The 14696-nt window shown below is 38.7% G+C and overlaps 1 protein-coding gene across 36 annotated transcripts in view; it reads left to right on the plus strand.

Annotated features, from left to right (window-relative positions):
- RBFOX1 (RNA binding fox-1 homolog 1) overlaps positions 1-14696 on the plus strand; it is a 1623526-nt gene that overhangs the window by 1548839 nt on the left and 59991 nt on the right. For all 36 annotated transcript variants that reach the window (XR_016350706.1, XR_016350707.1, XM_089782268.1 and 33 more), the window contains one exon: positions 7605-7737. Coding sequence is in view for 34 of the 36 variants with exons in the window: in XM_089782268.1 (XP_089638394.1) it covers positions 7605-7737 (133 nt within the window). In the remaining 2 variants the exon portion in view is untranslated. The remainder of the gene's footprint in view (positions 1-7604; positions 7738-14696) is intronic.

Genomic DNA, 14696 nt, shown 5'->3' on the forward strand with positions numbered 1-14696 from the left:
CCTTCTTATGCCCAGCAGAAAGCTAGCTGTGCTAAAGAATGGAAGGTTGCCTTTGCTGAAAAGTCAACTATATATCTGCAGAGGGTATTTAATTGAATAGAAAAATCAGTGGTTTGATCTAGTGTGGCAAATTACATCATATTTGTTGTTCTGTGTGTGCGCAAGGATGCGTCTGTACAGCAGCATTATTTCTAAATAACGGCTGTTATTTCAAAATAACAATGCGAGTGTCTGCACAGCAATACCGTTACTTCAAAATAATTTTGAAATAACGAATGGCTTATCCCAAGTTCTGTAAACCTCATTCCATGAGGAATAACGTCTATTCTGAAATAGCTATTTCGGAATAGCAGTAGTGTGGACACTCCACTGCTGCTATTTCAAAATAGCTCCTCCCCAGGGCCATTCAAACTAATTACTTCCCAGTGCCCCCTGGGGCTCTAAATCAAGCTATCACATTCAAGTTAGGGAAGCCTGCCTCGGACTAATTTTGAGGCTTCCCTGCAATGTAGATGTGCTATTTCAAAATAAGCTATTTCAGAGCATTTCTTCTGGAAAAGCTTATTTCAAAATAAGTGTGCAGTGTAGATGTACCCTAAAAGAACAGCACTGTAGATTTCAGATGGTTCCTTCAATAGCTCTAAGACTTGCTATTTTTAGAAATATGAATGTAGTCCTCAGAAATATACCCTTAAAACTAAAACTTTTGCAACATTTATGGTGAATCTTTGGATTAATCAAAATTTGTATATAATCATGTTGTGTAAAGGGATTCAAATACAGGGCACAATGTTTTGTAGCTATCTGTCTCACATAAAAAGTTAATTAATCAGAGCTGTGTCAATTTTCTTGTGCCATGTCAATTTGCAGCAAGGTAATTAATCACTAATCGCCCAGCATGCAGCAAGCTGTGGGACAATCCACGAGTCATTTATTGTCTTTTTTTCCAAATAAATGGCACACAGAGCCATGAAGAAACACATCTTGCCTTTCATAGTATTTTTATCAACACTTTTGCATGTTGTAATAGACTGTAGCAACAAGCAGCTGTAGTTCAATGGAATATGAATATTAAAGAAACAAATGAGAGCAGATTTATAGGCCATTGCTTTTCTGTTATGTCAGTCTGGAGATTACACCAAGCAAATGAACAGTGAAAAATTACTCTTCCATGTGGAGAATGGTGATTAGACTTGTACATTAATTAGAGATTTTTGTTTTCCTTTTCAATGCATTTCAAATGAGAATGTCCTGTAAGAAACTGTTTGTCCAAAATGCAGATTTATTCATTCCTAAACAACAGTGTCTAATATTAACATGTATTTTGGCACAATGGTAAGGAAATGATTGTTGCAATAATCCCAACTAAACATTTCAAGAATGAATTCACTGTGAATGGAATAAATAAGGGACCCAATTCTGCACACATAGACATCAATGGCAAAACAACCTTAACTTCATTAGATTAAGGACTGGGTCCTGAGATAAACTTACCAGAGATTGAAAATAGTGGACGCAAAATAATGTTGTTGATATTTTTGTAATCATCCTGTATTTGCTACATGTACAGTGTATACAATTATCCAAAATAAATATGTACTTAAAATCCATTGTATTTTAAAATGGGTACTTATGAAACTTAAATTTGAACGGGGGCACTCTTTGGACTTAAATGCAAAGACCTGGGGCAGGATTCTAAATACTCTGTTTATAATTTCGTGACTGACATCAAAGCAAGATGTATTGGAAAATATATTTGAGATCCTTTGCAATTTAGAAACAATATTAGGTCAACTGAATATTCACAAGAGTGTACATCAACATAATGTCCTTATTCTGTTGCTGAAAATTTCATTCACTGTGATGTTCATTATTCTATCCCTCCTCAGCATGTTACTTATTATACTTCTTTGTTTTTTAATTTGTCCAGCACTTCTGATGGATTTCCTCAACAGGGAACTTTTTAAACCATAGGACTTATATGAATGTAGTTCTTGCCTTTTATCAGATTAAATGTCTTAGAGTAAATTAGCCACAGACTGATTCAACCAAGACGTAACTTTAAAAGACGTTATCAGAAAGTATTTGAGGGCACTCGATAGGAGATGACTTAGTATTTGGTATAGTGTAAGGGATGAGGAATGGTAGATTGGTAGATTCTCTCATCCATTCCAATGGCACACCTTTCTTTACGCATATGGCACTCTCATGAAAATTCAAACCAGAACACAAATCCAAAGAATAATTGCCAATTAAAGCAGTTGTATATTTTTATGGCTTTGATGCATAATCTGCTCCCCTGTTGGTTTTTGCATCTGCTACTCTTCCATCTAACCCAAAGCTCTAAAACTTTAATATACAGTTTATAACCCTCAAGTATTTTGTGCTGGTTTGTGTTCCTACTTTTGGGACATCAGTGCTTGCAAATTTGTGCATCTAGTTTTTATTGTGCAATGTTCATATTGAGCTTTTGTGTCTAGATATCATGCTAGACAATTAAGTTCATTTCATACCGAATAGGTATGTGTTATATCTCTGGGGCGAAATGAAGGTTTCACTAAATTTCAGCTGTGAATTCAGTGGCTAAGTTCTTCTTTTTTGTCCTCATGCCCATATTTGGTTTTTATTTAAGCTCCATTCATTTAAGCTCTATCAATACATCAGCATGAATCCTCTTACATCTATCGGCACAACATGCAGTCTACTACTTAAGTAACAGATCTTCAGTTAGGTTTTGTAACAGAGCATATGTGAAGTGTTTTCTATGGATAAGAAACAACTTTGCGTAGTTGTGATGCTTTGTTTCCTCACCTTTCTCTGACTACAAGACACATTGTTGGTGTGTATTTTAAGGTTGCATCTACCATGGTAATCTGGAAAGGCATAATATAGCCTATTATAATTTATGGGACAAATTCAGTTTTCATTTCAATAATACCACTTCTTTCACTTAGAATCATGTTAAATATCTATGGCAATAAGTTGCAATAGGGACTCCTCCCAATATAATTGCCCCTATGTTTTTTTTCTTTTTTAGCTATGGCACATAATTATTTATATGTTGTCTCTCAAGGCCAAAATAAATACTTCCTGAGTTTGGCCTCTCATTTCTTCTTTTTCTAAATGTTAGATAGTATTAAAATGGTGAAGCTAAATTTCTGTGTAATGTGGAGACTTGGGAACTAATTTCTTTTAGAATGCCGTTCATGTGTGAATAACAAAGTTGCAAGTTAGCTCCAAGTAGAGAATAATCCCTGCCTATTAGATGAGCTAATGGAACTGTTTCTTTGTCTTGATAATTGGTCATATTCAGGTTTTAGAAACAGTCATGTTTAAGTCATGTTATCTTCTTTGCCAGGGCTGTGGTGAAGGTGAAGTAAACTTTCTTTTCCCCATCATAACATCAGAGAAATCTAGTCAGCCAAAACATTTTGCTAAATACGAGCAGCCTTGTTCAAAAGCAGAAACAGATGTTTCTCACTGTGAGATTCAGATACAATTGACCCACTTCATAACCGCACGTTCACTGGTTGAGCTGCAGCCAGGTTGGCATACTGAGGTGGTGAGGGAGCTTAGTTTTGCAAACTGTGAGTTAGATCTTTGCCTCTCCTGGTGAGTGAATTCTGGCTAGCTGGCACTGGGTTCATTGTTAGCTGAGATTACAGAGGGAAGAGAGTGAATAATTTATTTTTCAGTTCTGTAGCCAAACGGAAAAGTTCAAAAAACAAAACTTGCTTTGTTTTGAGCCAAAATGTATTTTCCACTGACAAAAATTTACCCAATTCAAATTATTACTAATTAAAAATTATTGCTAATTACAAATTATTTTAGCAGGCCCATGCTTAAGGTGTCTCCTAAAGCTGTGTGATAATTCTGCAAATAGACTCTGCTGTCTGGCAACCACAGGTATCCCTGAACTCTTCCAGTATGGTTTATGACCTGGGTTTGCCATGGAACATGCACTAGTGTCATTTGTTTACAAGTCTTTAAGAAATGTTGAAATGACCTAAATGATTATTCGACAGTAACCTTGAATACCATTGTCTACAAATCCCAGTTAAGCTGCTTTGAAAATCAGGATATAGGCCCATCCTATACTCGTATGTAGAGGAATTGGTGAATGAATAAGATGTATGTTTTACACAGGAAAAAATTACGCAGTACATTTACAAAATGAAAAATTAATGAGGTACATTACTTAAATGCTGAGAATAGGTAGAATTTGGTAAACATAGACTGGAACATTTGCCATGAAAAATTCAAAATATTTTAAGCAGGTTAGTGTTGTGTGAACTGGTTTCTTAATAGTTGTGCACAACAATATCTACTTCAAACTTGTTTGACCACTACTTTTGTTTGTAAATGTGCAACTTCCATCAAGTTTAGAAACTGCTGATGCAATGCCAAGAGCAGAACTAAGCTCTAACTGTTTGAATTGTCAGATTTGATCACTTGTCAGTTACACTTGAAAATATAGTGAGACCTGCACATACAATAGGCATTCTCCAGCCTTAAGAATCCACTTTTGGGTGTCCCAAAGACAGTTTCTAGTACCATTTTCTTTAAAATAGTTCAAAATAAACCATTATGAGGCACTGATCTTTGCTGATCCTGTGAGTCACTATTTAGGACAGGTTTCACAGTATTTAAAACACAGTATTATTTGTCTTGGGCAAAGCCTGAAGTCTTTTCTTACTTTTTATTTAGTCCTTGCTCAAGCAAAAATCTTGTCAATCTTTGAATGTTCTATTTAAGTAAACATTAACTGATACAATAGTAACTTCTACGAGTGTGGACACAACAGAGAATGTTTATTCACAGGCTTGTTTAGCCTTGGGTGGAATCTGAGATTCCTGCTGTTAATGCCAATGAGACCAGGGTGTAAAACATGACTGTGAACTTGTTAACATCCTGTCCATGTGAGAATTTACAGCTGTTACTTAACATATTAGAATGTTGTTTAAAATTCCACTGTGTGCAACTTCTAAATGAAGAGAGTAGAGGTTCTCCGGAGTAAAAACTGAGAGCTAGGTGAGATGTGGATGCACAGTGGAAGTGGGGAGGGCTAGAAATGATTCCTCAGGGAGTGCAAGGTCTGCTCCTTCACACTCTCCTCAGGGTGCCTGGGCCTGGTTTCTTTTCTCAAGTACTAGACAGTTATTTTAGGGCAATAATATGCAGCCCACAAGGCCATAGTAGATGCAACAAAATACAGGACTATGTAGCACTTTAAAGACTAACAGGATGGTTTATTGGATGATGAGCTTTCGTGGGCCAGACCCACTTCCTCAGATCAAATAGTGGAGGAAAATAGTCACAGCCATATATACCAAAGGATACAATTAAAAAAAATGAACACATATGAAAAGGACAAATCACATTTCAGAACAGAATGTGATTTGTCCTTTTCATATGTGTTCTTTTTTTTTTTATTGTATCCTTTGGTATATATGGCTGTGACTATTTTCTTCCACTATTTGATCTGAGGAAGTGGGTCTGGCCCACGAAAGCTCATCGTCTAATAAACCATCTTGTTAGTCTTTAAAGTGCTACATAGTCCTGTATTTTGTTTCAGCTACACCAGACTAACACGGCTACATTTCTATCACTATAGTAGATGCAGTGCATCTCTGTGTGTCTGGGAGGCAGCCCCATAAGGCAGTGTGCTACCTCTTACTACAGCACTTGTCTACAAGTGACAATTGAGCCTTGAGTTGAGAAGCTCAGGATCTGGCCATCTGTGATTAGTTTTTTCATGTGAACTTACTGTTGTGAAGTCTTATTTGTGAGACTTTAAAGGGATTCACCCCCAAAAAAGAAAATTGCTAGTTTAGAACAATGAAAGCACGACTATAACATGCTGATGTGTGTACAAAAGTGCTTCTGATAATTACTGGAATTCCAGGGACATAAAATGGGTTTTCATTTGTCCCTGGTAAAAGATTCTTGCAACATGTTCCAAGTCGTTTTATTACCTTTTTTTTTTTGTTAAGTCTTATATGTACTCTGTTGCAAAATGAGCAGCAATATATTACAACCTGTAAATACTCTCTGCTAATTTTTTTTATGATAGCAGAAAGAAGTATAAAACTGAATACCAGATTTGCATTTTTAAAAGAATGTTCTCCTTTTGCTATATTGCTATAGCACTATTTTATGTTGTATCTCAACATCTAAATCCTAGGAGAATTACTGTTAAACCTGCTTGTCGCTGAGAGGGATCGTGTAAATCCTGGAAGGTACTATAGTAAGGCGATAATGGATAGGTCACCATAATTACAGTATATTCTCTCATACAAGCAGCCAGTTGCTTCTGCACATTGTAAATTTTTCATTTTCTTTTCAAATTCAGTGTTTCTGTTAAAACTTAATATTAAAACTGATGAATATTAATATTAAAACTGATGAAAGACATATCTGGAGTCAAGCACATCCATCTTTCCGCTTTAAAATAGTAAGCATTTTATGTATCATTACCTCTATTCATTTGCCTTTATTAGAGTGTGCTGGGTAATATTTGTTTTATTCACTTTCATTATTTGCATACTGAGACAAATTCAGCCCTGGTGTAACACTGCTGAAGCAATTTGAGTTACACCAGAGGTGAATTTAGTTCCCTGTCTCTCATTGATGTGCTTGCTGTTCAAAACATACCTGTTCTAATATTTGCAAGCAATGCCTATCACAAAAGAAATTTAGGTAATCCAACACATGCATCTAAAAACTTGAAAAAAATAAGGAAAGCAGAAAGCTTATTTTAAAAGTTTTATATGGACTAAAGTTATAGACATTTTACATAAACCCTTGTCCCCAAAACGCTTATACTTTGAATGGTTAGAATTTAAATGTTGAAAATATTGTAAAGTCTTATATTGAATTAAAATTTATGTGGAAATTTAAGATGAACATAGTTGAGGGATTCTCTTGCCCCTCATCTGTACCATTGCTGATAGGGAAGAGTGTTATTTTGTTTCATTGAGATACTTATAGATAATACAACTTTGGGTGGACTAAAATGTAGCAAGTGGCAGGTACCTATATGATCAAACTGTGTCCCCAGACAAAGGAAACCTGAGCTCTCCTTGAAAGGACACTCTATTTTTCTGACCTCTTCTTTCACCCAAGTTACTTTCTTTAGACATTTGATAATGATTGAATAGACCAGTAAAATCTTATGCAATCTCAATGGCTTAACTCTTATCTTTGGTACTAGAAGCTTTACTTTAAGCAGGGTAATTTTATTTCCCCTGAGAGTCTTCCCTCAAGGGATTAATTTCCTCTAATATTGTGGGCTACCATTAATCAACTTGCTTCTTTTGAGCAAGGTTCCCCTAAGGGAGCGACAGCGAACTACGGTAGTTTTTTTCCCCCCTAAACTAGTTGGCTGCCTCCTTTTTTTTCTTGAAACAATTTTTCCGTAAGAAAGTCTGGTGTTTTGTGAAAGAGTGACAATTTTGCTTGGTTAGTAGCTCCCACCCTTCCTTGTTATAGACAAGCTTGAATACACACAAACTGTGTGCTATGTTTTCACTATGTTATCTTCTTTTAAATTGGAACAATCAGCATGACTGGAGATCTTTATGTTTTCTTTGTGTTTCCCATAGTGCCAGGCTTCCCTTACCCTGCTGCAACTGCAGCTGCTGCTTACAGAGGTGCACATCTAAGAGGTCGAGGTCGCACAGTGTACAACACGTTTCGTGCAGCAGCCCCCCCTCCTCCAATTCCAGCCTATGGCGGGTAAGTGGCTCAGTCTCTTTTACCTGTTACAATACATCCCCAAAGGCTATGAACTGTTTATGAGTGCAGTGCATGCTGGTCTTGTCTTACCACAGAAACCAACACAGCATGCAACCAATCTAACTGCCTGAAGTGGTGCACCTTGCACAGAGTATTGAAAAATGACTGTAATTTGTACTGTCATGGTTGGTGGCTTTAAGCATTTTATATGTCACATGTTGTTATGTAAATTCTCTTAGAGACCGAATGCTACAGAACAGAGAAATTTACAGCTAAAAGTGTATTTTTCGTGATTGCAAACATCTGGTTATTAAGGAGGTCGGATGAAGTAAACTTTCTTTTTTTTTTTTCAAATTCAAATTCTCCTACAGAAAGTTATCTCAGGAAACCTAGAGGGAGTATGTGTTTATTTTATTTATGTGTTTATTGTACATAAAAATCAGCTTTGTTTCATAGTTTCATAGTAACATATCTTCACCGACATTTACTGAAAACCTAGTTGCAAAATAAACACACTGAAATCTATATTAAATTAGAACTTAATAAACTGCATTCATCTAATTAGGAACATCTTAATCTTTTGAAGAGTGAGAGGTAATTATGGGGAGGATGGAGGATCTTCACAGCTCCTTTTGGCCCCTGAAAATGTTGAAACAATATTTGATCATTGCACGTGGCCATGAAAACACACTTATGTTAAGACTTGATTCTGTCAGAGGACTCCTAGAATTTGCAGAATCTTGTTGTTGAAGTAGAGGGTGTGTCCAGCCTCCCAGCCCAAAACAGCCTACCATTAAAAACAGGCCATCGTTTGTAGATCTCACATTACCCACTATGTCATTCTGATAAGTGGCTTGTATTTGTGACTGGTTGGACACAGTTCTCATTAAACATTGTGTCCTGCTAGGCAAAAATGCAGGCCAGTTACTAGATAGGTTCCTAAGTACGTGCAGTCAGGTACTGCCCTGACCCGCAGCCTCTGGAGATATCAGGCACTGGCTACCTGATACTTCATCTGCATCTGGCTTTGTCACCTACCAAGAAAGAAACAGAGCAGTTATAGTGAGCTTTTTCATTAGAAGAAATTAAGTAATCAGCCACCAAATACATTTATTAAATTGCTTCCTGGGGTGGTTTGTGCAATGCAGCAAAAAGAAAATCTGCCATGTATCTAATGTAGAAGGACAGAAAGATTTTTGCTATGATTGGCTGCAGCTATCTTTTCCAGTACCAAACCAATGACAAGCGAGTGAGTGAAGGGAATCTTTGCTGGGATTGGAGCAGGCTTAGCCTCCCTTCCCCATAATGACAAATCTGGGCCATCTTGGTCTCACCCAGTTACACAAATCCATAAAGGCTACCAGACTCATCTACTTCTACATAATATGGCAACAGTTCATGTCCCCCCCTCCACTGACCCTGACAGACAGGATGTTTAGGAATCTGTGAGCTGAATAACCAACACTTCATTCCCTGGCCTTTATGGGTATTTCTGCATTGTGCCTGGGAGCAAGACTTGTACTAGCTTAACTGAAGTTAGCCCACTAAAAATAGCAGTATAGATGTTGTGACCACAGCAAAGGCTCAGACTAGCCACTTGAGATCAAATCCAATGCAGTGGGTGGACTTGAGTGTCCAAGCTGTTACCTGAACCACAATATCATAAGAACATAAGAACGGCCATACTGGGTCAGACCAAAGGTCCATCTAGCCCAGTATCCTGTTTACCGACAGTGGCCAGCACCAGGTGCCCCAGAGAGGGTGGACCGAAGACAATGATCAAGCAATTTGTCTCCTGCCATCCCTCTCCAGCCTCTGACAGACAGAGGCCAAGGACACCATTTTATCCCCTGGCTAATAGCCTTTTATGGACCTAACCTCCATGAAATTATTTAGCTTCTCTTTAAACTCTATTATGGTCCTAGCCTTCCCAGCCTCCTCTGGCAAGGAGTTCCACAGGTTGACTACACGCTGTGTGAAGAAGAACTTTCTTTTATTAGTTTTAAACCTGCTCCCCATTATGTTCTTATGTTCTTATGTTAAGTTACAGAAAGAAAACAACCAAGAATGGGAAACTCATGGATTGCAAACACCAACAAAAGATCAAGTAGGAAACCCTTTAATGGGGCCCAAGCACAGCACGTCCCACAAAACCACGTCTAATGGTCAAGCATCTGTTCTGCCCCATAATGCTAATGATGGTGAGAATGTGGGTAAAATGTCACAGATGCTGGTTTACTTCCCTGGGCCTGCTCATCAATTATTATTGGAAACCAGTCTGTCAGTCATTTTGGTCTGCATATTAGTCCCTGCATATTATCTCCTGAAGCATGCTGGGTGGGTGGGAAGAAGGGCACCCATATCCTCCTTCTCCCAAACTGCAGAAGTAATGACCTAGCTTAAAATGGTCAGGCTGAATTACATTCATAGAATTAGAATAATACGATATTAAGGCTGCTTCATTGAAATTGCAAGAAGTCACACAATGTGAATGTCAAGGTTTCTACAAAAAAATTAACTTGCCCACATTGCATATCTTACATATTTTAGTATATATTTAACAACAGAAAAAGTTATCTAGATTAGGGATGTGATAGTGTAGTCAATGAATCAATTAACTGATAAACAGAAGTTTATAGATTATTGCTATAGACTACATGCATTCCCTCCTTGCCCTCCCTTCCCCCCAAGCCAGTACATTTTTTAGTAGGCTGGCCAGCTTCCTGTCTCAGTCCTGGCTTGCTAAATGTCCGGGACCTCTCCCACTGCGGCTCTGCATTTAAAGTGTGTTAGAAATAGGCGGGCAGGCAACCTAGCTCAGTTCTGGCTCATGCTGGGTCCGGGAGCTCAGACACACTTCCCCTCTGGACTGGTGCTGCTGCCACCCTTGTATCAAAGGCAGCACCACAGGGTGATTTGTTTTTAAACTGGCTCTTCTTGTGGACTAGGTCCTGCCTGGAACCCTGCTCTGCTGCCTCTGTATCTGAGGCAGCAGTACAGAATGGCAGAGGCTCCTCAGGAGTGCAATCAGATTGCACTGGCTGCCACTCCTGCCCCTGGGGTTATACAATAGTTGAGTAACTGATAAGAATTCTGATAGAAATGTAGCCGTGTTAGTCTTGTGTAGCTGAAACAAAATACAGGACTGTGTAGCACTTTAAAGACTAACAAGATGGTTTATTAGATGATGAGGTTTCATGGGGCAGACCCACTTCCACAGATCAAATAGTGGAAGAAAATTGGCACAACCATATTTAATTGTATCCTTTGTTATATATGGTTGTGCCAATTTTCTTCCACTATTTGATCTGAGGAAGTGGGTCTGGCCCACGAAAGCTCATCACCTAATAAACCATCTTGTTAGTCTTTAAAGTGCTACATAGACCTGTATTTTGATAAGAATTCATGAGGTTACTCGACTATTCGATTAACTGATATTTAACATCCCTAATCTAGAAACACAGACTGACAAAAACAGAAATAGAGGTTCAACCTCACCAAGCTAATGGTGCTTTTGAAATCTTATGTTGTTATGCTGTTAACAACACTAAGTTATTTTACATTATATATTTTTTTCTAATTAACATATTAAAAAAACACTATCAGCAGATATTGGATTCAGGGGAGGAGGGAAAATAGTGCAACTATTCCTAGCTCTGGTTAAAAACTAAGTTCCACCCACTCACTGAGTTTGTCAAAAATTACTCACTGAACTGAAGATTGTGCTGATGATGTTGAAAATATGATTGTGCATTTTGGTTTGCTTCACCAATCAAAAATGCTTGTGAACCCTTTGACATTGTGGATGTCAAAGGGTACCCTAGACGTACCCTAACAGTGTCTATTAACCAGGACTAGAAGGGATGGTTTCTAGTCTCTATTTGCAAAAAACTAGGAATGGGCAAAAAGATCACTTGGTGATTTCCTGTCTGTTCATTCCCTCGGAAGAAGCTGAGATTGGCAATTGCTGGAAAGCGGCACACTGGGCTGGCAGGGTCATTGATCTGATCCAGTATGGCCATCCTTATGTTCTTACATGCCCAGCTTCTCGCAGGTATGCCTTCCCAGGATCCTAATCTTCCTCAGATTTCTCCGTAGGAGAGTCCTTCTTTCTTCTCCATTCCTGCCACTGTTTCCGTCATGTTTTGTCACTGCTATTGCTCTCCATTGTTTCTCTATTTGACACCAACATCCAGTTTGCCTCACTGACAGTTTACAATTAAGATTTGAAGCTGACAATAGGGAGACAAATTATTTGGATCCTAGAGAGTTTCTGACAGTAGGAAGATGAGGTAGATTACTACTCCAGTCAAAAGTCCTACTCTACTGTCCCTTTCAGTTGCTTGGAAACTATTACCAGGCTAGCAAACTTTCCCAGGTCCTTGAAATTATTGTAAGACAGACAGTTATATAAGGGCTAATCTACTATATACTCCAGTAACTGAGCCGATGACAATTATCTCACCGGAAAATAAATGTACCTCTCATATACACTTGCACTTTGTATATTGAACAGGTAAACATTAAATTAAAATTATATGGTTGAGTCTTACATGTCTGTGTTATAAATCACAGAACAGTGCACCTACTTTAAAATTAAAATTTGGTTCTTAGAAATGAACGTGGTGCTTTTGAGGCATAACCATGCATACCTAATTAATGGCTCTTTCACTTGAGAGTTAGGCATTTCTGCAACTCATGGAAATAACTTCCGTTTTGTTAACTCATGGAAAATATTTTGGTTTTGCCATTCTGAGCATCGCTTTAAAATGGTGCAATGTTGAGCTTGTGGAAAACTTACCCTGCTTCTTTCTGTGCTGCAAAAGTCCTCTTTGAAATGTAACAGGAGTCAGGTTCAGTCTGGGTGATCAAGGAGGATGCTGAAATTTACAATACTGCATTTGGCAGGAATCGTATCAGTTCGAGACCATGTTGTGGGAGAAATAGTGGGAAAAGCAGTTGGTATGGATGTAGATGTCTTGCTAGTAGAAGGCAGGTCAATGTCCTTGTGTCCAAGGCAGGACTTAGCTAGGAAGGTGGGTTTAATTATGTGCTTCTCTTAGGGGAAGCACAACTGATCCTTGTTATAATATTGGAAACTATGCTTGTTTGGCAGCTCAGCTGAGGAGAACTTTTTTTTTTTTTGTGAACTGGACACACTTCCCTGTTCATTCGCCTCCTTTCCCAATAGCTTGTATTCTGAGGATTGGCATTTATCTATTTGACCATTCGAAGCATCCATTCTCCTGTCAGTGCCAAAACAGATGTCATCTGTACCAGCCACAGTGCACATCCCACAGACAGTACTGGAGTAAACGGAATGAGACCAGCTTTTCTGCCTTTGTACTTGGGAGTGGTGGATGGCCTGCTCTGTTCTGGGCCCTTGGGGAGTCATGGTGATGCTCCACACGCCTCCTAGAAGAGAAAAAGCATCTCTTTGAGTGCTGGATTGGCTGTGATTAGTCTTTAGTGCTTTTCCTCTAAAGATCAGAGGAAGGATAATGGTCCTGTCTTCTCTATAGAGAAGATGTGTGTCTGGTGATTAATCAGTGGCTAGCACCAGTTCTGAAGTAGTTTAAGGGGCCGCAGGGAGCTGAAATGTTCCTCAGTCTTTGTTTCATGAGACTGAGACGTTGCTGTAAACAAAGGGGCCTGGCAACTTGTGTTCTCTTTGAATGACTGTCAGACAGAGTACTTTTCTTTAGTATGCTCCTCTTCCTGCAACAGTCATTGGCTACGTCTAGACTGGCATGATTTTTCGGAAATGCTTTTAACGGAAAAGTTTTCCATTAAAATCATTTTCGGAAAAGAGCGTCTAGATTGGCACGGACGCTTTTCCGCATCCTTGCCAATCTAGACGCGCTTTTCCGCAAAAAAGCCCCGATCGCCATTTTCGCGACCGGGGCTTTTTTGCGGAAAATAAATCTGAGCTGTCTACACTGGCCCTTTTGCACAAAAGTTTTGCGCAAAAGGACTTTTGCCCGAATGGGAGCAGCATAGTATTTCCGCAAGAACACTGACAATCTTACATGAGATCGTCAGTGCTTTTGCGGAAATTCAAGAGGCCAGTGTAGACAGCTGGCAAGTTTTTCTGGAAAAGTGGCTGATTTTCCGGAAAAATTGGCCAGTCTAGACACAGCATTGAGTGTGAGGTTGCTATTTCAGATAGCCACGCCGCTGAAAGACAGGGCTTAAAGCTTGGGGAGGGCATAGCATAGATTTACTAACAAAAGATAAATAATATTACTAAAGTTAACTAACTAAAGGGTACTACTAAGCTAAAACTAACTATTTATAAAACACACACACACACATAGCACTGTAGGATGGTGACCATGAGGGAAAAAAGTAAAGGGAGATTCAATTCAGGCCATGGTTGATATGAAGAAACTAGGGTTTGGTGAGGGGAGTGCACCTGCCTGGTCAGGACAGTATTGGTTGTCCCACCATCATGGTCAGCTGTAGCATCCAAGTCTGAACAATATGCATCTCATGGCATGGTTGCAGTACAGTTAGATCAGTTGGAAAAGAGCTGTTCAGAGGCAATCCACCAAGTTCTACTTAATAGTAGGAAGTACTAAATCAACCTCTTTGGGCAAGTGGGAGATGCTTTTCAGTTCGGTCATTGGCTCAGGGAATTTGGTCAGTACTAGTCTGGATTCAGGACGTTAGAGATTACCTGTTCTAGTTTAAATAATCAGGCTTGTCTCTCAGCAAGGAGGTCCATGAACTGCAGGCCTTAAAGTCAAAACCTCCCTTCAAGTCACATCCAAATTTTTGATAAATGTTGTTTCAGCTTTTCACCTTAGCCACACAACATGCTTGCCTATATTTTCCCCCAAGATACACTTGAATGCAGATGAACAATGACTTCATACCTTAGATATACAGCAAACTTTGGTGTTTTATCATTTTGATTATCATCTGGGCTTTTGCTACAACACAACCTGCAATTTTTT

The sequence above is a fragment of the Pelodiscus sinensis genome, chromosome 15, assembly GCF_052426305.1.
Source record: "Pelodiscus sinensis isolate ZL-2025 chromosome 15, ASM5242630v1, whole genome shotgun sequence".
Classification (NCBI taxonomy): Eukaryota; Metazoa; Chordata; order Testudines; family Trionychidae; genus Pelodiscus; species Pelodiscus sinensis.